Source organism: Bos indicus x Bos taurus, chromosome 18, assembly GCF_003369695.1.
Source record: "Bos indicus x Bos taurus breed Angus x Brahman F1 hybrid chromosome 18, Bos_hybrid_MaternalHap_v2.0, whole genome shotgun sequence".
Lineage (NCBI taxonomy): Eukaryota > Metazoa > Chordata > Mammalia > Artiodactyla > Bovidae > Bos > Bos indicus x Bos taurus.
In genome coordinates this window covers 12112669-12136744 of record NC_040093.1, presented here as the reverse complement: position 1 = coordinate 12136744, position 24076 = coordinate 12112669, and the positions used below count along the sequence as shown (strand labels likewise).

General features: G+C 54.6%; 2 protein-coding genes across 2 annotated transcripts; one reads left to right on the top strand and one right to left on the bottom strand.

The window, feature by feature from the left end:
* Positions 1 to 1596: 1596 nt before the first annotated feature.
* On the top strand, positions 1597 to 4582 carry CCDC8 (coiled-coil domain containing 8). Its single transcript, XM_027515389.1, has one exon. It carries the CDS (start codon positions 2437 to 2439, stop codon positions 3991 to 3993), a length of 1557 nt encoding a protein of 518 aa, XP_027371190.1. The 5' UTR covers positions 1597 to 2436; the 3' UTR covers positions 3994 to 4582.
* Positions 4583 to 6397: 1815 nt separating this feature from the next.
* Positions 6398 to 9192, bottom strand: PNMA8B (PNMA family member 8B). The gene is given in 10 exon segments (XM_027513635.1): positions 6398 to 7082; positions 7085 to 7307; positions 7460 to 7507; positions 7509 to 7548; positions 7550 to 7934; positions 7937 to 7974; positions 7976 to 8248; positions 8320 to 8672; positions 8674 to 8777; positions 8780 to 9192. Coding segments are annotated over 10 exon segments (1776 nt in total). The 5' UTR covers positions 9006 to 9192; the 3' UTR covers positions 6398 to 6996.
* Between the last annotated feature and the right edge of the window lie 14884 nt (positions 9193 to 24076).

The following is a 24076-nucleotide window of genomic DNA, read 5'->3' as shown; positions in this document are numbered from 1 at the left end:
AATGCAGGAGACTCGGATTCACTTCCTGGGTCAGGAAGATCTGCAGGAGAAGGGATAGGCTACCCACTCCAATATTCTTGGGCTTCCCTCGTGGCTAAGCTGGTAAAGAATCCACCTGCAATATGGGAGACCTGGGTTCAGTCCCTGGGTTTGGAAGATCCCCTGCAGAAGGGAATGGCTACCCACTCCAGTATTCTGGCCTGGAGAATTCCAGGGACTGTAGAGTCGGACACAACTGAGTGACTTTCACTCACTCAGTCATACATCCAAAGAGAACGTGCTCCCGTCTATGCCATTTGGCCTATGCATGTGAACATGCCCACAAACACACACCCTCTCTCACACGTCAGACTATTTCAGATTCAAATCCAGGTTCCCATCTTTCTTGCTCATGTGACCTTGAGCAAGTGATTTTATTTCCTCAGCTATAAAATGGGAATGAGCATCCTAGTAACTGTCTCATAATGCTTTGGTGAAGATTTCATGAGTTAATTTGTATTAAGAGAGTGATGTCTAGTATTAATACATAGCTACCACTCCAGTACTCTTGCCTGGAAAATCCCATGGACGCAGGGGCCTGGTGGGCTGCAGTCCATGGGGTCGCTAGGAATCGGACACGACTGAGCGACTTCACTTTCACTTCTCCCTTTCATGCATTGGAGAAGGAAATGGCAACCCACTTCAGTGTTCTTGCCTGGAGAATCCCAGGGACAGGGGAGCCTGGTGGGCTGCCGTCTACGGGGTATTACAGAGTCGGACACGACTGAAGCAATTTAGCAGCTTAGCAGCAGTGCTCCATAAGGAGAAGGAAATGGCAACCCACTCCGGTAGGCTGCATTCCCTGGGGTCGCTAAGAGTCGGACACGACTGAGCGACTTCACTTTCACTTTTCACTTTCATGCATTGGAGAAGGAAATGGCAACCCACTCCAGTGTTCTTGCCTGGAGAATCCCAGGGACAGGGGAGCCTGGTGGGCTGCGGTCTATGGGGTCGCACAGGGTTGGACACGACTGAAGCAACTTAGCAGCAGCAGCAGCATCCTCAGTTACTTTTTTTTTTTCATAGCTGCCTAATATTTTACTGAAAGAACAGAGTTTCTACTGATGATCAGGTTGCTGTTTGGTGGCTAAGTCGTGTCCAACTCTTTGCGACCCCATGGACTGCAGCACAGCCAGGCTTCCCTGTCCTTCACTATCTCCGGGAGTTTCCTCAGTCTCTTGTCCAGTGAAGCCTGTGATCCCATCCAACCATTCATTCATTCACTCAGAAGTATTCTAGAGCACCTACTGTGTGCCAAGCTCCATCCTGGAGCTGGTACCAAGTTCTCTACCCACCTGTCTGGGTCTATAGGTAGGAAGTGCTGATACCAAAAGGCACGTGATTTTAAAATAGTAATACACAGTACCAACGGGTTTCAGAGGGACTGCCCCATTTGCACGCCCACCTTCCGGGCTTGGCTGGAACCCGCACGTTTGGGATGGCAGGTTTGGGAACGGCCGCCTTTCCCGGGGAAAGCTGCTGACGTGGGCTTCGCTTCGGCGCGGGGCGATCGGCTAGGAAGACGGGGCCTCAGAGAGGCCCGGGGCGCGGCCACACCCCTGTGGGGGAGGGGAATGAGGGCGTCCCGAAGGGAGTGGACAGCCCCCCTGTCAGTCTTCCCGAGTCCCGGAGTGTAAGATGAGAAGGGGGAAGGTGGGCCCCATCCTGGGGACCGGCGAGGAGGAACTTCCTGCCCGCGCGCGCGTTCCTCGGCTGGGAGGCGGGAGGAGCGGCAAGGTCAGCCTGGCCTGAGGTGGCAGCCTGCCTAGGAGTGGGAGACCCTCCTGGGGAGCTGCGCCGCGGCCTCCGAGCGCCTCGGCCATATTGAATAGCCAAGGCTCAGCCGCCTTTGTCTGCGAAGTCCTCTCAAGTTCCAGGCGCATCTGTGGAACAGGAAGAACCACCGGACGGCCCGTGCGCCCGCAGTTGGAGCCGGGACACCACGTCTGCAGCTTGCAGTGGGCTGGGAGCCTCAGAACTGACCTCACGCCGGCTCACGTAAGCACCCTGGAAATTGATTCCCACTAATCCTTCGCGGGGAGCGGATCGAGACCGGACTGTTGCAGAGAAAAGTGGGAGGGCACTCTCTGGGCAGCGCTGCGGGGAGAGCAACCTACTCCCCTCTTCCCGCCCAAGACTCGAGGCTACGAGTAGTTTGGGCTCATTGCCCCCAGCCCAGATTTCACCCTGGAGATCTTAAAGACTCTCGAGAAAAGCCATGTGGGGGGCTGGTTCCCCTGGGGCTTCCTCCCGTCCCCCGACTGCCTCATCCTTTGGAGCGTCCCGGACGTCTGCAAAGACGTGGATCTGGACGTCCTCGTCGAAGCTTTGAAGCCCGTGGGGACCTTTAAGAAAATCGGCAAGGTGTTCCGCCGGGAGGAGGACTCCACGGTGGGGATGCTACAGATTGGGGAAGACGTGGACTATCTGCTCATTCCCCGCGAGGTCCGGCTGGCCGGAGGCGTCTGGAGGGTCATCTCCAAGCCGGCCACCAAGGAGGCGGAATTTCGGGAACGGCTGATCCAGTTTCTGGAAGAAGAGGGCCGCACCCTGGAGGACGTGGCCCGCATTATCGAGAAGAGCACCCCGCATCCACCCCAGCCCCCCAGAAAGTCTAAGGAGCCCCGAGTGAGGAGGAGAGTCCAGCAGATGGTGACCCCACCCCCCCGGCTGGTCGTGGGCACTTATGACAGCAGTAACGCCAGTGACAGCGAGTTCAGCGATTTCGAGACCTCCAGGAACAAGGCTGACAAGGGCCGCAAAGGCGCCGGCCGTGGCAGAAAGGTGCGCAAAATGCCCGTCAGTTACCTGGGCAGCAAGTTCCTCGGGAGCGACCTGGAGAGCGAGGATGATGAGGAACTGGTGGAGGCCTTCCTCCGGCGAGGGGAGAAGAAACCCAGCGCGCCGCCTCCCCGCCGCCGGGTGAACCTGCCCGTGCCCATGTTTGACGACAGCCCGGGGCCCCAGCAGTCCAAAGCAGACAGGTGGCGGGAGTGTGTCAGCCAGGTGTCCTGGGGGAAGCTGAAGCGGAGGGTGAAGGGCTGGGCACCGAAGTCCAGCCCCGGGGTGGGCGAGGCCAGGCAGGCCTCTACCAGGGTGGAGAGGGACAGTGCATCGGTGCCAGGCAGCGCCAGCTTGGGGTGTAACGTGGGAAATGCACGAGATGGGCGGGTGCCTGAGACCCCCCCAAGGCGATGGAGGCCCCAGATCAACTGGGCTTCCTTCAGACGTCGCAGGAGGGAGGAAACAGCATCAAGAGCTCAGGGGGGAGAGGCTGCAGATGAACAGAGGAGGGAGGCCATAGATAATCAGAGGAGGGAGGCCATAGATAATCAGAGGGGGGAGGCCATAGATAATCAGAGGGTGGAGGCTGTAGGTAACCAGATCGGGGAGGCTGTAGATAATCAGAGAGCAGGGCCCATAGCTGTCCAGGAGGCAGAGGCTGTGGATAATCAGAGAGCAGATGCCCTGGCTGTCCAGGGAGCAGAGGCCATACCTGTCCAAGGGGCAGAGGCCCCAGACAATCAGAGGGCAGAGGCCCTGGCTGACCCGAGGGCAGAAGCTGCAGAGGATCTGAGGCCAGAGGCCCCGGTTGTCCAGGCAGCAGAGGCCGTACCTGATGGAGAAGAAGCTGGATCGGTCCAGAGGGCAGAAGCTGTCTGTAATCAGAGGGCAGAGACCCCGGCTGTCCAGGAGGCTGAATCCTCAGCTGCCGGAAGGGCCACAGGGGCCACTGCAGGAGCTCGGACCCGGAAACCGGTCAAAACAGTGAGGTTCCAGACCCCCGGACGCTTTTCATGGTTTCGGAAGCGCCGGAGAGCCTTTTGGCACACTCCCCGGTTGCCCACACTACCCAAGAGAGTCCCCAGGGCAGGCGAGGCCAGGAGCCTCAGGGTCCTGCGGGCTGAGGCCAGAGCAGAGGCAGAGCATGGAGAGCAAGAGGACCAGCTGTGAGGTGAGGGCAGGGGGGCCGCGGAGGACCTCAGCACCTTCCACAGTGTGGGTCACTCACGGCATGTCTCTAACTCACCACACTTGAAAACGGAGGTAGAGTGAGGGCCTGGCAGTGCCTCTCACATCTCTACCGAATGCCCCTTTCTTATTAAAATTGTATTTTCTATGCATTGATTTTTTTTTCTTTCTTTTTCTTTTTTCCCACATGGCTTGTGGGATCTTAGTTTCCTGACCAGGGATTGAACCCAGGTCTCCCCAGTGGTGAAAGCGCTGAGTCCTAACCACTGGACTGCCGGGGAATTCCCTATGCATTGATTTAAAAAAAAAAAAAAAAAAATACAGACTCTTTATAGTAACCCAAGGAATGTAATGAAAGAAACCCATACAATGGAGTTGCATCCCCTATGATTTTAACCTCCTCAAGTGCAACTCGAGGTGCTCAGCCTGGAAAAGGGAGCGAGGCAAAGGAGAAATCCCTTCCTCTTCCCCTTTTTCTTCCCTCTTTTGCCCGTACACTTTCACTCACTGCCTCCTGGAACTGGAAAAGAGGGCGCAGGTCAACATGCAAATAAAAATATTTACCAACTTACTTCTTGGCTCTGGCTTGGCAACTGAAAAATGCCCCGGGGTGATTTTGTCACAGCCTTGTGTCCCCTTTACTCCCACTGTCCGTGATGCCTGCCCGTGTTTAAGTCACTTTTCCTGCCATTCCCCCACACCTGGGTTCTGCAGGCTTGGTGGGTCCAGGTCCTGCAGTTTACATGCTTCATCCCTTCTTGGTTTCCACGTACAGAAGAATAATTTGGGAAATGTCCAAAGTGCGGGTTCAGGGGCCCTTAACATCAGAGCTGTGAATTGCTAGAGCAGGCAGTGTGGCCCAAGAATCTGGGGCAGCTTGGTCACTGGATACATTGGGGAAAAATCATTGCAATAGGAGCAGGCCAAAGAACTGGATTGTGGTGTGGTAGTGAGCAGTGTATCAAGTTGCTGCTGCTGCTGCTAAGTCGCTTCAGGGGTGTCCAACTGTGCGACTCCAAAGACGGCAGCCCATTAGTGAGCTTATAATCGGGTTGCTACACACCCTGGGAGCTGGGGGACTTCTCTCTGTATTGTCTGTGTCCCCCTAACCCAGGGGTAAAACAGACAGCAAATAACCATGCCCCGGCCTCCATAGAAGCCGGATAAAGGGAAATTCTTGGAGGTAGGGCTAAAGTCCAGCTGGGTCCTCCCGACAGGCTGCAGTCCTGGCCTGGACTTCTTAGACATCATTCTGTAGGTCTGGGGTGGGCCTGAGAATATGCATTGCTAAGACGTTCCCAGGAGATGTGGATGCAGTTGGTCTCAGGACCTTACTTTGCAGCTTTACTGGAAAGTCGGTTTTGGGCTGCCTGACGTTGAGAAAACAGGCGGAACTTCAAGGCGGTGGACCCCAAGAAGGGTCATTGTGCTCGTGATTTAAGCTATTGGTCTTAGGGCGCCTCCTAGTGGATAAACAAGCCACGACAGCGCTCGCCTGGGTTGACGTTTTCTCCGCAGGCCTAGTTCTCAGCGGGGCGGAGCCTGCAATGAGGAAGGCGGGGCTTCGTGGGCTCCAGGCCCTAGAGAACTTAACAGTGGGAAAGACTTATCGGTTTCTGGCTTCTCCCTCCGGGCCTTTCCAGGACCAGATGACATTCCCGAGAATCTCAGGACGCCCCTCTCTCCTTTTGAGCCGACCGAGGGGCGGGACAGCTTCCTCCTAGGGGTCCCAGGACCGGGAAGGGGACACGCTCCCGGTATGTCTGCACGCTCCGACCCCAGGGACCTCAGCAGAGTTCACAACTCCAGTCACGTGGAATGTAATTAAACGGCCAACCCTGTGAAGGGAGGTGGCCTGTTTGGAGACATGGTCTCCTCTATGCCCAGCAGGAAATCCTGGCACCCGAGCCCTCAAGGGTTACACATGAATAAACCCCAATCTCCACAGTGCCTTGGGGCTTTTGCACGGGATGTTCTGCCTCCTGAGGGCGCTTCCACCGGGCATCCGCCCGCCTCACCCCTTCCCTCCAGCGCCCAGGGGACTGCCACCCCACGGGAGGTGGGTAGGGGAGAGCTGGTGGGACATCTAGGGGGAACCACAGACCTGTGGGAGGTGCACTGCTTGGTACTGCAGAGGAAAGCTAACACACCGTATGTGAATTGTCCCAAATTGAAAGTGTTGCTAAGAAGTCCCATTGTTTGAAAACACTGCAGGTCGAGTGTCAGATTCAGCCTGTGGACACCAGCAGGAGGCCTTGGCGCTGAGAAGCTGGTGCGTTTGTTCCAGCTGCACTTCAGATGGGCAGTGTCTTTCCCTCTCCCCCTTCCCCTCCTCCCCTGCTCCTGGTGCCCTGGTCCCCACCCCTCCCTTCCCCTCCCCCACCTTTTCTCCCCTCCCCCAGGAGCACACCCCTCTGCCTCTCAGGCTTCTCTGCCTGGAATCCTCTCCTCCCCCAGCAGGAGGTTCAGCCTTCTGGCTCAGCTGCACCCTGACACTCCCCTTGCCCGGCTGGAACCTCCATCACACAGGCCAGCCCCCATCAGATTGGAATGAGGAACAGAGGCTCACAGATGCTGGCCAGAAACATGAGTCTGGAAGGGATCGGGGTTTCCACGGACAACAAGAAAGCAAGCCCCGGCACTGCTGGCCTCTCTTGGTGCCCGGTGTCCGCGGACACACTCGCCCCTGTGCTAAGCCGGGAGACGCAAAGCCAAGCCCTCTGGGTGGGCCCTGAGACCGTCGCGTCACCTGGGGCTGCTGCCTCCGCGGGCGCTCATTACACATTACATTCTTCTTGCATCAGGATCGCCCGCGCCACCTGCAAAGGAGGGACTGAAAGGACCAGAGAGCGAGCGGTGGGCGGCGCTCACAACTGAGCCGGGAATGCATGGTTCGGCCAGAGCCGCCACCGCGGCGGGGAGGGCGGAGGGAGCGCCGAGCTGGGACCCCACGGGCAACTGCAGCCTCGCCCCCTCGGAGCGTCCCTAGCGGCACATGGGGTGCAGCCTCCTGTCCCAACCAGTCTTCTTCCCACGCGCCGACTTGGAGCCGGCGGGCAGCTGAGCCCTGGGCCGGCCTCGGCCTGCGTCCCGGCTCCCGCGCACCCCTTCCTGCTCTTGCTTCCTGCCGTCTCCTCCTGGGTTTTCGTCTCGGGAGGGCGCCCCTCCAGCCTCGGCCGCCGCTCGCCTCCTCTCGAGTTTTGCGGGTTCCCAGAAGGGGCGGGCTTCCCCGATGGCTTAGAGGGTAAAGCGTCCGCCTGCAATTCAGGAGACCCGTGTTCAATCCCTGGGTCGGGAAGATCCCCTGGAGAAGGAAATGGCAACCCACTCCAGTACTCTTGCCTGGAAAATCCCATGGATGGAGGAGCCTCGTAGGCTACAGTCCATGGGGTCACAAAGAGTCGGACACGACTAAGTGACGATACATCCAGAAGGGGCGGGAGCTGACGCTGCCTGCCCAACCCAGGGCCCTGCAGGCCGTGCGGGCTCGTTTGGTCCAGGGGCTTCCTGGATGCCCGGTCCTCGGACTCGGACTCCGCTCTCCGCATCCTCCGACGCCTCCTCCGACTACCAGTTCCCGCCGGCCGCCTGCAGTGCCAAGACCTCCCCCAGGTGGCCTTTGGACAATTTCAACCTCCCGCCCTCCCAGGCCTTTTCCTTTTCTTCCTCCATCACCTAAGCCACGTCCTAGGTCGCCCGGAGCGCCGCGAGCTCCAGGAGCTCCCTACCCCCCCACCCCGGCCCATCTTCCTCCTCATCCCCCACAGCTCCCCAGCGCGCCCCGGGGAGCCTTCTTGCCCTTGAAGGGGGTCTGGGGCTCAGTCTTGGTGGGGAGACACATTCATTCCGGCAGGTGTTGTCGTTGGCCTTCCTCAGGACGACGGCGGCCACCTGGAAGCCTGCCTCTTGCACCTTCACGCGGTTCCGGAGGTGTCCTCGGCCATGACAGACAAGACCTCTTGTCTTCCTTGTCCTTCAGCCCAGCGACTCCATCACAGAAGCCATTTTCAACACCTCGTCCTGGGCAGAGGGGTCTGTATGAGCCACAAGGGCTACAAACTCAGGATTGTCCACCCTCTCTTTTTCTTGATCTCCGTTTTCCTGGGACTCGCTTTGGGAGGCGTCGCTGTCCGCGGTCTTCTCACCAGACGCGTCTCCCACTGCCAGTATGGCTGATAAGTCGACCCCCGCCCGAAGGGGGAATCTTTCTCCTTCTCCTTTTTTTGGCTTTGTCCGTCACCGTTGCCAAGGCCAAGAACTCACTGAGGACCTTGCCCGTCATTTCCTTGGCTCTGGAGGCCCCACTACCCAAGGAACTCCTCCGCGGTGGCCTGCAGCATGCTATGACCCTCATCCCCGCTTAGGTCCTCCCGGTCCATCTCCTGGATCAGGAGCCCCAGGCTCTCCTCAGAAGAGTCCTCCGACTCTCGCTTCCCCGATGTGGACGGCCGCCCTCCATAGTCCCTCTTCTTGCCCGTCTGGGTCCACCTGCTGCCTCTGGTTCTGTTTCCGCGATCTCGATGACCTGATGTTCTAGCATTTTTGGCTGCATCAGGAGCGAGGTCAGCCTCCCTGACCGTCGGCCCCGATCCCCGAGCCTGAGTCTCCGAATCAGGAGGGGTGGATCTGTCCCCAGAGACCCTGGCCACTGCCGCCTCGGGGGGAAGGAAGTTCACCCAGCAGCGACCGTCTCATCTGCCTCAGGACCGTCGTGTCCTCCGCGCTTTCCTTGCACAGAACCCTCTAGACGCCGTCCCTGCCCGGATCTCACCGGGGATGGCGCTGTGATTAATGTTCTCCACAAACTCCATCACGGTGGCTTTGGCCTTCTCGACCCTCATGGCCCTGGCGTTCCTCAGCCCGAACGTGCCCTGGGGCAGGAAGACCGGCTGCAGGACCGCTTGGATGGCCGCCGGCTCCACGTCCTCTGGGAGGCCCCGTGCACGTCCAGGGCCAGCCCCCTGCACCAGTCCCCCCAGAGGGCCCGTGGCCATGGTGCCGCCTCTGGCGCTGATCGCGGAGCAGGAGGGAGCCCGAGGTGCATGTGGGCTGCGGGGCCCTGGGCAAATGCCACCCTGGAACAGCGCCGCAGGGCCTGGAGTTCAGGTTTAGATGAACGTGACCAGGTTCCGGCTCCTGCTGCTCCCGGGCGACTGACCCAGCGGCCATTCCCGAGACCCCCTCCTCATGGGGGTCCTAGCACCCACAGGGAGTTTGCGTGGCAAATCCAGGGATGCCACCGGCCCCTCCGCTCCGCCCTTTGTGCCTGACCGAGGCGGAATGACACGGCGGCGCCCGGGCCAGTTGGTGGGGAGGGGGGCGCGGTCGACACCTAGAGCAGCGGGGAGAGGCACGTCCTCCTCGCGGCTCCGGGGCCACGTCTGGCCATGCGCCCTTCTCTCAGTCTCTGCAGTTCTGCGCGGAGGCGGCTGCTCGGCCCTGCGCGTGCGCACACAGGCTCGCCCCGGCTCCCAGCTGGGCCGCGTCACCATGGCAACGCTGGGGCTGCTGCCTGGGTCTCAGTTGCTGGGGTCTGAAGGGATCCAGCTCTAGACGAGCTCAAGCAAAGGAAGACTCTGGGGGTTGGGATCACCATCTGTGATGAGCCCCCACAAAGGCCATATTCACAGGGGGCAAGACAGCAGTTAGGGACATCCGCGATCTCCTTCAGGGGTAGACGCTTCCAGCCCTCCACCGTGTACAGATGGGGTTCAGGCTGCAGAGACATAGATCAAGAGCCTCTGGCCGCCCACGGTGGAACCAGGACTCACTCTTGGGGTGCAAGCCACGCTCAGAGTTTTCGGGCCTCACTCATTGGGAATCGGCTTCAGTAAGGATACACAGGCCTCGGCTGCGAAGTGCTGGCATCCTTTAGGGTCCACAGCCCTCATTGATGGGGTCCGGCCTCGCTCTTACAGATGTTTCTGTAGCCATAACCAGACACCTACTATTAACTGTGTTTTTGCATATGGTTCCTGTGTGGGTGTGATCAGCAGTGAGAATAGACATCACTTCCAGAAGAAGACCTTGATCCTGACTGGGCCTACAGGCTGGGATGGGTGAATGTCATAGCTACCACGAACACACTTCCCCTTCATCATCCTTGCTAACCCTCACCCCAGCTCTACATAAATCAGGCACTGTGGCCCAGCCATTGGGTTTCTGCTGCTGCCCCCGCTATGACTCTGGGAAGTTTCCTGGGTTTCTCTGTGTAATGCACATAACCATTAACCCTACTCATAGGATCCTTGGGCTTCCCTGGTGGCCCAGATGTTAAAGAATCTGCCTGCAACTTGGGAGAGCCAGGTTTGATCCCTGGGTTGGAAAGACCCCCTGGAGAAGGGAATGGCAATCCACTCCAGTATTCTTGCCTGGGAAATCCCATGGACAGAGGAACCTGGCAGGCTACACTCCATGGGGTGGCAAAGAGTCAGACATGATTGAGTGACTAACACTTTCACTTTTCACTTTCATAGGATCCTTAAGGGGATTAAACAGGATGATCCACGAAAGCCTTTGGAACAGAGGTTGGCCCAGAGCTGGTGCTCCCTGAAAGATGGCGATGAGAATTCATTCTTTCTTGACCCTTTTTACAATAATTTAATATAAATATATATATTTAATTGTCAAATAAATATATAAATAAAGAAGGAAATTTTAAAAAAAGAAATCAAAACACTTCGTTTTTGTTTTGTTTTTAATGTAGGAAGAGAGTTTATTGCAAGGTTACCATGGCAACTGGTCCTAGGACAACCAAACTGCTTGCTCACTCTCCTACCTGCCCCTCAGCTTTCATTTTCCCTGCTTCTCCCTTTTCCTTTCCTTTCCACCAAATGGGTGTCACTTTTCTCTCTAGAGCAGTGTGGTCTAAAAGAAATATAATGCAAGCCCCCAAGGCAAGCCACATGTGTAATATGTAAGTTTGCTAACGGCTACCTTCAATATATAAAAAACAGGGGAAATGAATTTTAGGAATAGATTTTCATTTATTTACATTATTCATTATTTACAATAGCCAAGATATGGAGCAACTTAAGTGCCCGTTAACAGATGAATGGATAAAATGGATAAACAAGATTCCTTCATCTTTATTGTATATTATAATATATAGAGGATTTACACGTGTGTTTATAAATAAAGAAGATTTTCTATATATATATATGATTGAGTAATATTCCACTAAATACAATGGAATTTATTATTTAAAGACCCATTTTAAAAAGTAAAAAATCTTGCCATTTGGGATAACACTGATGGAACTAGATGGTATTGTGCTGAGCAAAATAAGTCAGAGACAAACAAATACTATATTATTCTACTTATATGTGGAATCTAAAAACAAACAAACAAATGAACAAACATAACAAAACAGAAACATAGTTACAGATACAGAAGAGAAACCAGTGGTTGTCAGGTGGTGGTGGTAGGGGTGAAGAAATACAAAGAGATTAAGATTCAGAGGCAAGTCCCGGAAGTATACTTCAGGAGTTTCTATTAACAGCAGTTTGACCTCCAGAGGGCAGTTTGCAAACGTGATCTGGGCACCTGAAGCGTTTAGCGCCCCATTTGGGAAGCCTGTGTGTAGGCTGCCAGGAACGGTCATGAACTTTGAACTGATCCACATCTTCCCCTACTTTTGGGGATCCCTCCAGGCATTCACACCTACACAAAAAAATCAGTTCACCGTGATCTCAGCTCAGAACCTAACTCCATGTAACATACAAACACACAGCATAGTTTTAAAACTGGTTTTCATCACCGCTGACTATGGCAGTTTCTATTCTAGGGCCCCTGCCATCCTTCTTGCATAATTCCAGTTTCTGTTCATACTCAAGCCCACATTTATTCCCGAAAGACAGGTGCAATGGATCTTTGTTCCATTTTCTGGCCGCAGATGGAATTCTCCCTCATTTCTCTCCTGATCAGAGTGAGCCAGAGCTGAGCAGGAACATGGTCCCAGAAGTCGAGTAGAAAATTAGAGAGCAAGGATCAGCTAGGCAGGGCGCTGGGAACTCCAATCTGTCCTGCCTAGCCCCTCTCTGGATATCTGTCCTGGAATTAGGATGCTCTGTTGGACAGAGATGGGACCCATGACTGGCCTAGCCACTGCCTCCAAGCTGGGAAAAAAAAAAGAGAGAGAGAGAGAGCTTATTAAACGTTCTGCAAAATTCTTCCCACTCCCTGTGTTTGAGGACAAACGCTGTGCCTGCTTGTTAAGAAGGAATGCTCAAAATTCTCCAAGCCAGGCTTCAGCACTATGTGAACCGTGAATTTCCTGATGTTCAAGCTGGTTTTAGAAAAGGCAGAGGAACCAGAGATCAAATTGCCAACATCCGCTGGATCATGGAAAAAGCAAGAGTGTTCCAAAAAAACATCTATTTCTGCTTTATGGACTATGCCAAAGCCTTTGACTGTGTGGATCACAATAAACTGTGGAAAATCGTGAAAGAGATGGGAATACCAGACCACCTGATCTGCCTCTTGAGAAATTTGTATGCAGGTCAGGAAGCAACAGTTAGAACTGGACATGGAACAACAGACTGGTTCCAAATAAGAAAAGGAGTCCGTCAAGGCTGTATATTGTCACCCTGCTTATTTAACATATATGCAGAGTACATCATGAGAAACGCTGGACTGGAAGAAGCACAAGCTGGAATCAAGATTGCCGGGAGAAATATCAATAACCTCAGATATGCAGATGACACCACCCTTATGGCAGAAAGTGAAGAGGAACTCAAAAGCCTCTTGATGAAAGTGAAAGTGGAGAGTGAAAAAGTTGTCTTAAAGCTCAACATTCAGAAAACGAAGATCATGGCATTTGGTCTCATCACTTCATGGAAAATAGATGGGGAAACAGTGGAAACAGTGTCAGACTTTATTTTTGGGGGCTCCAAAATGACTGCAGATGGTGACTGCAGCCACGAAATTAAAAGACGCTTACACCTTGGAAGGAAAGTTATGACCAACCTAGATAGCATATTCAAAAGCAGAGACAGATGCTGAGGGGGTGGGAGGGCAGGAGGTGAGGCTGTAAAAAAAAAAAAAAAAAAAAGCAGAGACATTACTTTGCCAACAAAGGTTCGTCTAGTCAAGGCTATGGTTTTTCCTGTGGTCACGTATGGATGTGAGAGTTGGACTGTGAAGAAGGCTGAGCACCAAAGAATTGATGCTTTTGAACTGTGGTGTTGGAGAAGACTCTTGAGAGTCCCTTGGACTGCAAGGAGATCCAACGAGTCCATTCTGAAGGAGATCAGCCCTGGGATTTCTTTGGAAGGAATGACGCTAAAGCTGAAACTCCAGTACTTTGGCCACCTCATGCGAAGAGTTGACTCATTGGAAAAGACTCTGATGCTGGGAGGGATTGGGGGCAGGAGGAGAAGGGGACGACAGAGGATGAGATGGCTGGATGGCATCACTGACTCGATGGACGTGAGTTTGAGTGAACTCCAGGAGTTGGTGAGGGACAGGGAGGCCTGGCGTGCTGCGATTCATGGGGTCTCAAAAAGTCGGACACGACTGAGCGACTGAACTGAACTGGTGGATGCAGAGGATGAGATTGTGAGACAGCATCATCAACTCAATGGCCATGAGTCTGAGCAAACTCCGGGAGACAGGGGAGGACAGGGAAGGCCGGCGTGCTGAAGTCCCGGGGGTCTCAAAGAGTCGGATGCAAGTCAGCGCCTGAACGACAACAGCACTATTGGAGCGGAGGGTCTCAAAGTGTGGTCGTGGGACCCCTAGGGAATCTGCAAGGACCTTTCAGGGGGTCGTGAGATTGACACCATTTTCATAATACTGCTCAAACATTATCTGTCTTTTTCACTCTCATTCTCTCACGAGTGTTCAGTGGAAGTTTTCAGAGGCAACATGACATGAGATATTGCAGCTGAACACATGCAGAAGCAGGTATGAAAAACCAGTTTCTGTTGAGTCAGACAGGAAAGAGATTTCCTAAAAGATAAAAACAATGCCGCTCTTCTCAATTTGTTTTTGTTTTGGAAAATATAGCTATACATATGTTATTTGGGTGAACACGTCACATATGTTTGCTAGTGCTGTTTTTAAACAAGTTCATAAGTAAATACTTCTAATTGCTCGGTTGACATTCTTCCAGTGGTACATACAGACAGATTGAACCCACAGAAACAAAAGCTCTTTGGGGTCCGTGATGAGTTTTTTAATAATGTAAGACATCTTGAGACCAAGCAATTCCAGAACCACCGAGTTGGAAACACACACCGCTGAGTTGGTACAACACGAGGTGCCCTAGGGCCCTGAGGTAAGAAAAAGGTGACTGGGGGTGTTTCTCCTGCAGGTTATAATTGAATCACGGGAATGAAGTTCACTGCTTCTTTGTCCCCACGCCATAGTCTTTCTGCTCCTCTTTCTTCAATCTCTCCCTCCAGTGGTTACCAGGGAAACCGCAACAGCAGATCCTCAAAGCAAAATTCATTTCACTGCCTTGTGTCTGGATCTCAGTGGCCAGTGGCATGCCTTTCAGGACATGTAGATCCAAGGAACTGTCAACTCCACCTGCTTCCGTGTCTTTAAAATGACATCTGATCCTCACCCCCTTCTCCCATTCCTCCATCAACCTGGACAACTCTTTTCGTTTTGCACGTTTTCATGTCTGTCTTTTTCTTTTCATGTGTTCTTGCAAAATGTGCATTGCTGTTTGGGGGCATTTAGCTATGTTTGCACAATTCCTTGTATGGTATCTATCTCCATTCGTTTCTCACTTCTTTAAACTTTTAATTTTATTTTGGAGTATAGTTGATTAACAATGTGACAGTTTCAGGTATACAGCAAAGTGATTCATATATATTCTTTTTCAAATTCTTTCCCCATTTAGGTTGTTACATAATATTGAGCAGAGCTCCCTGTGTTATGCAGTAGTGCTTATCTATTTTATTTTATTTTTGCCATGCTGCATGGCATGTGGAATCTTAGTTCCCAGACCAGGACTTGAACCTGTGCCCCCTGCAATGGAAGCTCTGGGTCTTAACCATTGGGCTGCCAGGGAAGTCCCAGTTATCCATTTTAAATATAGCAGTGTCTACAGGTCAATCCCAAACTCCCTAATGTTACCCACTTTCTTAGCACTGGTGGTAAAGTGTCTTAGAGCAATACCAGTTATATATCTTGTCTGTAATTCTACCCGCTGAGCAGGGTTGCAAGATGGTCATTCATCACATTTTACCTTTTTCCTGTTCACTCCTCCAAGAAAAGACACTGATGACAGTTTTAAAGCAAGACGACAAGTTCTTTGATCCTCATCTAGGAGTGGGGTCTGTCCACATTCCCTTTTCTTGAATCTGACCCTGGACAAGCTTGTGACTGCCTCAACAGGTATGGCAGAAGTGATGCTGTGTCTTCCAAGATCAGTTATAAGGCTTTTGCCCAGTTCTCTTGGAGTATTTGCCCTCGAGACCTCCTTCCCAAGACATTCCCGCTTGAAACATAATTGCCATGCTGTGAGGAAGCCCAGCCCACATAGAGACCAGTGTATGTGTTCAAGTCAACATCTCCAGCTAAGCGCAGTCTTCAGATCACCCAAGATGGGGCACCAAACATGACTGAAGAAGCTTCCAGCTGATTCCAGACCTTAGTCATTAGAGTCACCCCAGCTAAGGCACCAGACATTGCGAAATTGAAAAAAATCCACCCCCACTGTGCTTTTTCATTATGCTGACCTACAGACTCCATGAACATAATTAAACATTCTGTGTTTTATGTCACTGAGTTCAGGGTGGTTTGTGTATATATGTGTGTTAATGGCTCAGTTGCATCCAACTCTTTGAAACCCCACGGACTGTAGCCTGCCAGGCTCCTCTGTCCATGGGATTCTCCAGGCAAGTGGGTTGCCATTCCCTTTTCCAGGGAATCTTCCTGACCCAGGGATCAAACCTGGTCTCCTTCATTGCAGGCAGATTCTTTACCACCTGAACCACCAGGGAAACTCTGGGGTGGTTTGTTATGCAGCAAAAAATAGCCAGCACACACCTGTCCCATCCTTAATACTTTGGGCTGGTAACTAACTTCTCCATGCCTCCGTTCATGTCCCTGAAAATGGGGATCACGTTCTTTTACCATTGTCAGGAAGATAGGAGAGGTTGTGGCATGCTGGTGCCCAGCAACAGCCCTGCAGCCCTCAGCAAGTCCTATTGAGGTTATGAATCAGCAGCTAGTGGCTTCCAGATCACCCACACCTGACCATGATCACAATGGGGGCAGCTTATGCAGAGACCACTGCAAGTCCCAATACCGAGTCCCCATCCCAGCACCTCGGGTCCTTAACATTCTGCACCAGTTCATCTTTGGCCACTTCCCCGGCCCTCACTCCTCCACGTCCAGTTTTCCCCTCCCCTCTCCCTCCAGAGTTTGGGGAGACAGCAAGGAACGGGTCCAGCCAGAGATTCTGGAGTCACACGGACCTGACTTTAGTCAAGCCAGACCGCCTGGGTTCATATTCCAGCTCTGGGTGACTCTGAGCAAGTCATCTACCTTCTCTGAATCTGTTTTCCCATCTGTAAAATGGGTACAATAAAAGCGCCTACACTTGCATTTAAATAATCAGCGCGCATGTATTGAGATCTATAAATAAGTTACCGTTCTTACTGTTAGTGCTGAACTCCAGCCCCCTACATTGGAGCTGAGTCTGAGCAAATTATTTCGCTCATGCTCTTGAGCTCTCGGAGAAGGCAATGGCACCCCACTCCAGTACTCCTGCCTGGAAAACCCCATGGATGGAGGAGCCTGGTGGGCTGCAGTCCATGGGGTCGCTAAGAGTCGGACACGACTGAGCGACTTCACTTTCACTTCTCACTTTCATGCATTGGAGGAGGAAATGGCAGCCTACTCCAGTATTCTTGCCTGGAGAATCCCAGGGACGGGGGAGCCTGGTGGGCTTCCGTCTATGGGGTCGCACAGAGTCGGACACGACTGAAGCGACTTAGCAGCAGCAGCAGCAGCTTGAGCTCTGGGGAGGCGCCTTCGCAGGTGCGTCAAGTAGCAACCCTGGAGCGCCACCTGGTGGTCAATGCTGGAGCCACAATCTGCAGACACTCCAACCGGCTCACGTAGCACCGTCAGACCTTCAACTACTGCTCAGAGCCTCCACTATTCCCTCCCCACGATTCTGCGACATGGAACATCCCTGAGAGGCAGGGAGAGTGTTGAGGTAGGGGGTTCCAGGCCGGACACTTGCGACTTCAGGTTCGGACATTAGATCTATCTCCCCGGCCCTCCCCTAAGACTGAAGGGGCTGGTGTTGGAGGTTTGCTGGATTCGAGGTGTGGCACCAGGCTCATGTCAGCCCGTGCCACAATCGCACGATCACACACTCACAAAACGCTTACACACTGGCTCACACGCACTCACACTTGCGTTCACACAAACTAACATTGACACACACTTGAACTGAACCTGCATACATACACACACATACGCGCGCTCACACACACACAATGTGCACACACCCCAAGACTCGCCCCACCTACACCCACGGAGAGACCCACCCAGTCCTCACAAGTGAAACACACAGATAAACTACATACGCCTCAGCCCCGAAGAGAAACACCCACATCCGCAACTACAAGCACGTGAACAAAATCAAATCCATAAGGAGACCTCCAAGCAGGGTCCCCTGACTCAGCGACCGGCGCCCCTTGCGCACTTTCACACCCATCCCCCACCCCGTAGGAGTCCGGAGGGTCGCGCCTGCCCATGTTCGCACAGAGCCCTCCCCGAGGGACCCGCTAGGTTATCCTTCGGGCTCACCAGGTTCAACCCGGACCTGCCCTGGGGCGCAGGGAGCTCGGACCCCGTGGGCTGAAGGGGTGCCACAGCCAACCGGAGCTGGAGATCGGTCAGGTCCGTAGGCGTGTGTCAGGGAGCCCCACTCAGCACCCCCCGGGCCCACCCCGCGCGCCCTGAGACTCCCAGCCTGGGGACGACTCCAAGGTGAGGGAAGGACGCCTGCCTTAAACCAGGACCCCGCTGGGTCTCCAGCTAAGGTCCTGGGGGAATGTATGTGAAAGGAAGGAAAGACGACAGGGAGATCGGAAGCAGGGAGGGAGAGAGGGAAGAAAGATCTTTAAATTAGAAACTTTTGGTCCAGCTTTCTTCTGTGAGCCATGTCTCCCTGTGCCCACCAGAGGGCGCCCTGACGCAGCAAATCCCTAAAGCATCTTCTCATCTCTCCATACAAAAAGGGATTTAGGACAGTACTGAGGAGAAGGAAGAGGATTAATATCAATATCCGTAACTTAAAGCCCTACTGCACCCCAGGACGTGTGCGAAATCCTCCACGTGCCTAACTCAACACAGTAGCTCAAAGTATCCCACAAAGGAAGAAAGTGCGGCTCAGAGATGTTTAACTCTCCCAGCAACACAGAGCGCCTAAACTGCAGAGAAACTTCCAGCTCTGTTCCTGGTGACCCAACTGCCCTCTGCTCCTTGGTCACATCCCTGGCATAATCAGCTCACAATTCCCTGTGGACCTGGCCTTGCAACTTTCCCCACTCAGTCACACCCCTCTCCCATCAGCTCTTCGGGTCTCCTGTTCTCCATCCTGCCACCGAGGTTTTTGTACACTAACCCTTTCAAAAGTTGCTGCTGCTAAGTCACTTCAGTCGTGTCCGACTCTGTGTGACCCCATAGACGGCAGCCCACCAGGCTCCCCCGTCCCTGGGATTCTCCAGGCAAGAACACTGGAGTGGGTTGCCATTTCTTCTCCAATGCATGAAAGTGAAAAGTGAAAGTGAAGTCGCTCAGTCGTGTCCAACCCTCAGCGACCCCATGGACTGCAGCCTACCAGGCTCCTCCGTCCATGGGATTTTCCAGGCAGGAGTACTGGAGTGGGGTGCCATTGCCTTCTCCGCTTTCAAAAGCAGTGTCTCCCTTTCCCTACTTCACAGAGGGTCACCTTCTCCCTTCAGACTCTGGTCAATGTCACCCGTTTCGGGAAGTGGGTCCTGATCCAGAATCAGCTCCAGCAATTTCGACCCTCCTCCCCTGAGGATCCAGCCTTTTCGTTTCTAGCACTCACTTCCATACGTGATCACGGAGGCTCTGAGCTCCAGGAGCCAGAGCCCATCTCAATCATCACTGTTCCCAGTGACGTGCACAGGTGGGTCCCAGAACAGACACCAGAGGAACACTGAATGAATGAATGAAGTCTCCAGGCGGGAATGACTTCAGTGAGCACCTAAATGGGTGAATGCTCTTCTCCCCATCAGGACTCCAGAGATTCTCCAACAAACACCCACAACCAAGGAAAAGATCCCGTACTCCCCTTCAGGCCCTCCCCAATCCAGGTACAGTGAGTCTCACTACTGCCCCTCATCCCATTGAGACAGAATCTCCTGCTTTCCAGCCCCGTGTCCACACACATTGCCCTAAAACCTCCAACCCCCATCTCCTAAGTGATTCATGTCCCCTTCTCTTTGTGGCATCTGCTCCCTCACCTGGAGTGATCCAGGTGGTTCCTGTGGGGATCACTAACCTTCACTCACTGAAGCCTGGCCAATCAAAGCTCCCAGTCCCTCTCCGGTCACTGTGATTGGTGCAGAGGCAGGCACGTGACCCAGCCGATCCAATGGGAGCTGGCCATGAGTCTTTGGCTGAATAAACGGAAGTAGAGGCCTTGGAACCATCCAGACCTGAAGCTAATTCAGCGTGGACTTTATAGTGACATGAGCCACTGAAGTCCCTTCTCAGCATAACCCAGGACACATTTGGTTTCTGTACTTGAAACCCAGTGTTTTGTCTAATCAGTTTTCCTAAAGCATTCTCCAAGTGTTCGAAGAGGAAAGGGCGTAGGGGCCTCTCAGGGCCCTGCCAGACATTACCTCCGCTCCAAGGGCTGGGGCAGGACTTGAGGGGACTAGCAAAAGGTCTTCCTGATTTCTCAGGCCCGGCACTCTCACTTGCCGAGGTTCCTGAGGCTTCTTGCCCCTCATTCCTGGGGACCCAGGTCTCATGCCAACACGGCGGCAGGAAAGGCGGTCTTGCTGCCCCCGGAGCAGACCCAATGTCAGGAAAGTTCTCTGTCTGGGCTTGCAGGTCAGACGGTGCTTGTGCACACCCACAGTTCGGCCACCAGCTGGGCTGGGGAGAAAGAAATCGCTGATTTTTTTTGTTTAACTTTACAATATTGTATTGGTTTTGCCATATATCAACATGAATCCGCCACAGGTATACATGTGTTCCCCATCCTGAACCCTCCTCCCTCCCCGTACCATCCCTCTGGGTCGTCCCAGTGCACCAGCCCCAAGCATCCAGTATCGTGCATCGAACCTGGACTGGCGACTCGTTTCATATATGATATTATACATGTTTCAAGATGGTAACAATAACCCTGTATACGAATTCGCTGATTTTATCTCTAATATTCTGCCCAGATGGAAGGAGGGGATGAATGTCGTTACCTGGGGCCCATCCTGGAGCCTGGGGCCTGGGTCACCACCACAGTGTGGGGAGGGGAGGAGGGACGGCAGGCCCTAGGGTTTGAAGGGGCAGGTCGGAGGTGTCATGGGGTGCAGTCTCCTTGACCATACTGGGGAGCCTTTGGGGTGTCAATAGGGCAGGTATTGAGATACCATTCAAGCGGCCTCCTGTGGGCCACTATCTTCCAATGATCTGGGCTGGCCTGAGCCCCCTCCCATGGGTGGGACTTGACCTCCAAGCCCCGCCCACACCTGCTCCACTCTACAGAGAAGGTCCCCCCCAAGCCCAGAGGGCTGTAAAACCCGGACAGCACATGTACCTCTGCCCCAGGCCTGGGCTGCTGCTAGACCCCGACTCAGCCTCCGTCTCATCTGGCCACCTTCAGGGCCCTTCGTCCTGCCGGGACCCAGACTTCCCACTTGCATCCCCACCCCAGCATTGGCTTCAGTCCACACCCCGCCTCCTGGCCCTCACCATTAAACTCACTCCAGACCCAGATTATCCCGAGTGAGGACTGATCACCCCCACCCCATTAAGGCCAGGTTCCCCCAGACTCAGTCCCCGAGTGAGTGGAATGGAGTTCTCTGTGTGAGGCCCGTCCAGTGAACCAACAAAATGCATCTTCCCATTTTCACTGGGTTTCTTAAAACAAATGCTCAGACACTGGCAACAGCCTAAAAGCAGTTGCCATGGAACCGGAGGTAGCCAATGGGAGAGGGAGGGGTGCCAGCGCCCCGGGAGCCAAAGTCTGCTGCCAGCTCTGATGCTCTCCGAAGAAACTGGGGGATTGGGAGGGGCTGCGTGGGTCACACTTGGCTGGAGCAGGAGGGAGAGTTGTAGTTGGTCATCCAGGAGGCCCCAACTAGTGCAGGGGGCTCCCCAGAGGACCCGGAGCAGGCAGCTGTCAAAGCCGTCCTGCAGCCGGTCTTTCTGCCCAGAACATGAGAGCTGCGAGGGACAAGAAGGCCAAGGGCACCCTGGTAGAGTTTGTGGAGGACATTAATCATGCCACCATTCCTAAGGAGATCCCAGACAAGGACAGCGTCTGGAGGATTCTGTACAAGGATCGCACAGAGGACATGAGAGTCCTGAGGCAGATGAAACGATAGCTGCTGGTTGCAAGGCCCCACAGGCTACAGCGGCCAGGGCCCCGGGGACACCCCTCCTAATTAGAAGACCCAGGTCCCCCTTTCTGGTGCAGCCAGCAAGGCTAGCACGGGTGGTAGGGGGAGGGTCACAGAAATAGAGCCAGAGGCCAAAAGAGGGGCCGAGGAGGGCAGCCACGTACCTCTGCAAAAAGTGATTCTAAGGACCCTTCTTCCATCAGAGCCTGGGCCTCAGGATGGCAGAGGTGGAACAGGAGGACCTGAGCAGGGACAAATGACAAGGACAGTGTGCTGCACATGATACTCCAGACAGGCTGCAAGGAAGGCCTGCAGAAACGTGAATGAGGCAGAGAGTCCCATGGAGTTCTTGGCCATGTGACTCTTTTGGACAAAACCAAGAAGGAGGTGACAGAGAAAGAGCCCTTGGATTTGATGAGCTTGACCATCAGAGGAGCCAGAAGCGGCATCCTGACCTGGTGGCTCTTGTGCTTGAGAGGGACACACCTGATGAGACCCTCAAGGGCAGTGACTCTTCCGGAGGTGAGTCCTAGAAATGAGACGGCCAGGTCACCCAGAAGGATGTGGAGGACCCCAAGCTCTAGCCATCGTGGCCCATGGGATTTCATCAGATATCAAAACTCGTGGGGAGATGTTGAAAATGGTTTCTGTGGTGGAGTCGCTGGGCTGAGGAACAAGGAAGACAAGAGGCCCTGCTCCAGGTTTTGTCCGTCATGGCGGAGGACACCTCCGAATCGCATGAAGGTGGAAGAGGCAGCCTGTCAAGTGGTCACCGTGGTCCTGAGGAAGGCCTGAAACGGCGGGGAACCTGCTGGAATGAATGCGTCTCCACCAAGACTGAGCCCCAGACCCCCTCCAGGGCAAGAAGGCTCCCTGGGGCGCGCTGCGGAGCTGGGGGGATGAGGAGGAAGATTGGGGGGGGGGGGCGTTCCTGGAGCTCGTGGCGTTCCGGGCGACCTAAGACGTGGCTGAGGTGATGGAGGGGAAAAAAGGAAAAGGAGGTTGAAATTGTCCAAAGGCCACGTGGGGGAGGTCTTGGCGTTGCAGGAGGCCCGCGGGAACTGGTAGTCAAAGGAGGCGTCGGAAGGGTTTTAGGATACACGCTCCGAGGGGGCGTCGAAGGACCCGGAGAGCGGAGTCCGAGTCCGAGGACCCGGCGTCCAGGAAACCCCTGGACCAAGCGGGCCCGCACGGCCTGCAGGGCCCTGGGTCGAGCAGGTGGCGTCAGCTCCAGCCCCGTCTGGGAACCCGCAAAACCCGAGAGGAGGGGAGCGGCGGCCGAGGCTGGAGGGGCGCCCTCCCCAGGAGGAGACGGCGGCAAGCAAGAGCAGGAAGGGGCGTGCGGCAGTCGGGACGCAGGCCGGGGCCGGCCCAGGGCTCAGCTGCCCGCGGGCTCCAGGCCAGCGCGTGGGAAGACTGGTTGGGGCAGGAGGCTGCACCCCATGTGCCGCTAGGGCCGCCCCGAGGGGGCGAGGCTGCAGCTGCCGGTGGGGTCCCAGCTTGGCGCCCCCTCCGCCCTCCCCGCCGCGGTGGCAGCTCTGGCCGAACCATGCATTCCGGCTCAGTTGTGCGCGCCGCCCACCGCTCGCTCTCTGGTCCTTTCAGTCCCAGAAAGGTGGCGCGGTCGATCCTGAGGCAAGAAGAATGTAACGTGTAATGAGCGCCCGCGGAGGCAGCAGCCCCAGGTGACGGGACGGTCTCAGGGCCCACCCAGAGGGCTTGGCTTTGGGTCTCCCAGCTTAGCACAGGGGTGAGTGTGTCCGTGGACACCGGGCACCGGGGGAGGCCAACAGGGCCAGGGCGTTCTTCCATATCTTCCTGGAGCCCTGGTTCGTTCCACACTCATGCTTCTGGCCAGCGTCCGCCACCCCAGTCTGATGGGGACTAGCCTGTGTGATGAAGGTTCCAGCCGGGCAAGGGGAGTGTCAGGGTGCAGCTGAGCCAGGAGGCTGAACCTCCTGCTGGGGGAGGAGAGGATTACGGGAAGAGAAGCCTGAGAGGCAGGGGTTGTGCTCCTGGGGGAGGGGAGAAGAGGTGGGGGAGGGGGAGGGAGGGGTGGGGACCAGGGCACCAGGAGCAGGGGAGGAGGGGAAGGGGGAGAGGGAAAGACACTGCCCATCTGAAGTGCACTGGAACAAACGCACCAGCTTCTCAGCGCCAAGGCCTCCTGCTGGTGTCCACGGCTGAATCTGTCACTCGACCTGCATAGTGTTTAACAGAAACCTTAATTATTTGCAAAGATTTTCAATTCAGAGCCGTTCACGGAAAATCCAGATTTCCAGGTTTTCTCAGTAGCAATGATGGGCATCGCCCTTCCCACAGGTCTGTGGGTCCCTGGCTGGCTGTCCACTCCGCACCCCCAGCACTGATTTGTAGCCCCTGACTTAAGGTGATAATTTAAGGGGATAGGTTTCCCCAGTTCAGCATCTGGGTGAATTAAATGCCAGAAGGGACCCTTAGCAGGGACTTGTGAGGGGCTGAGGCTGGTCTGG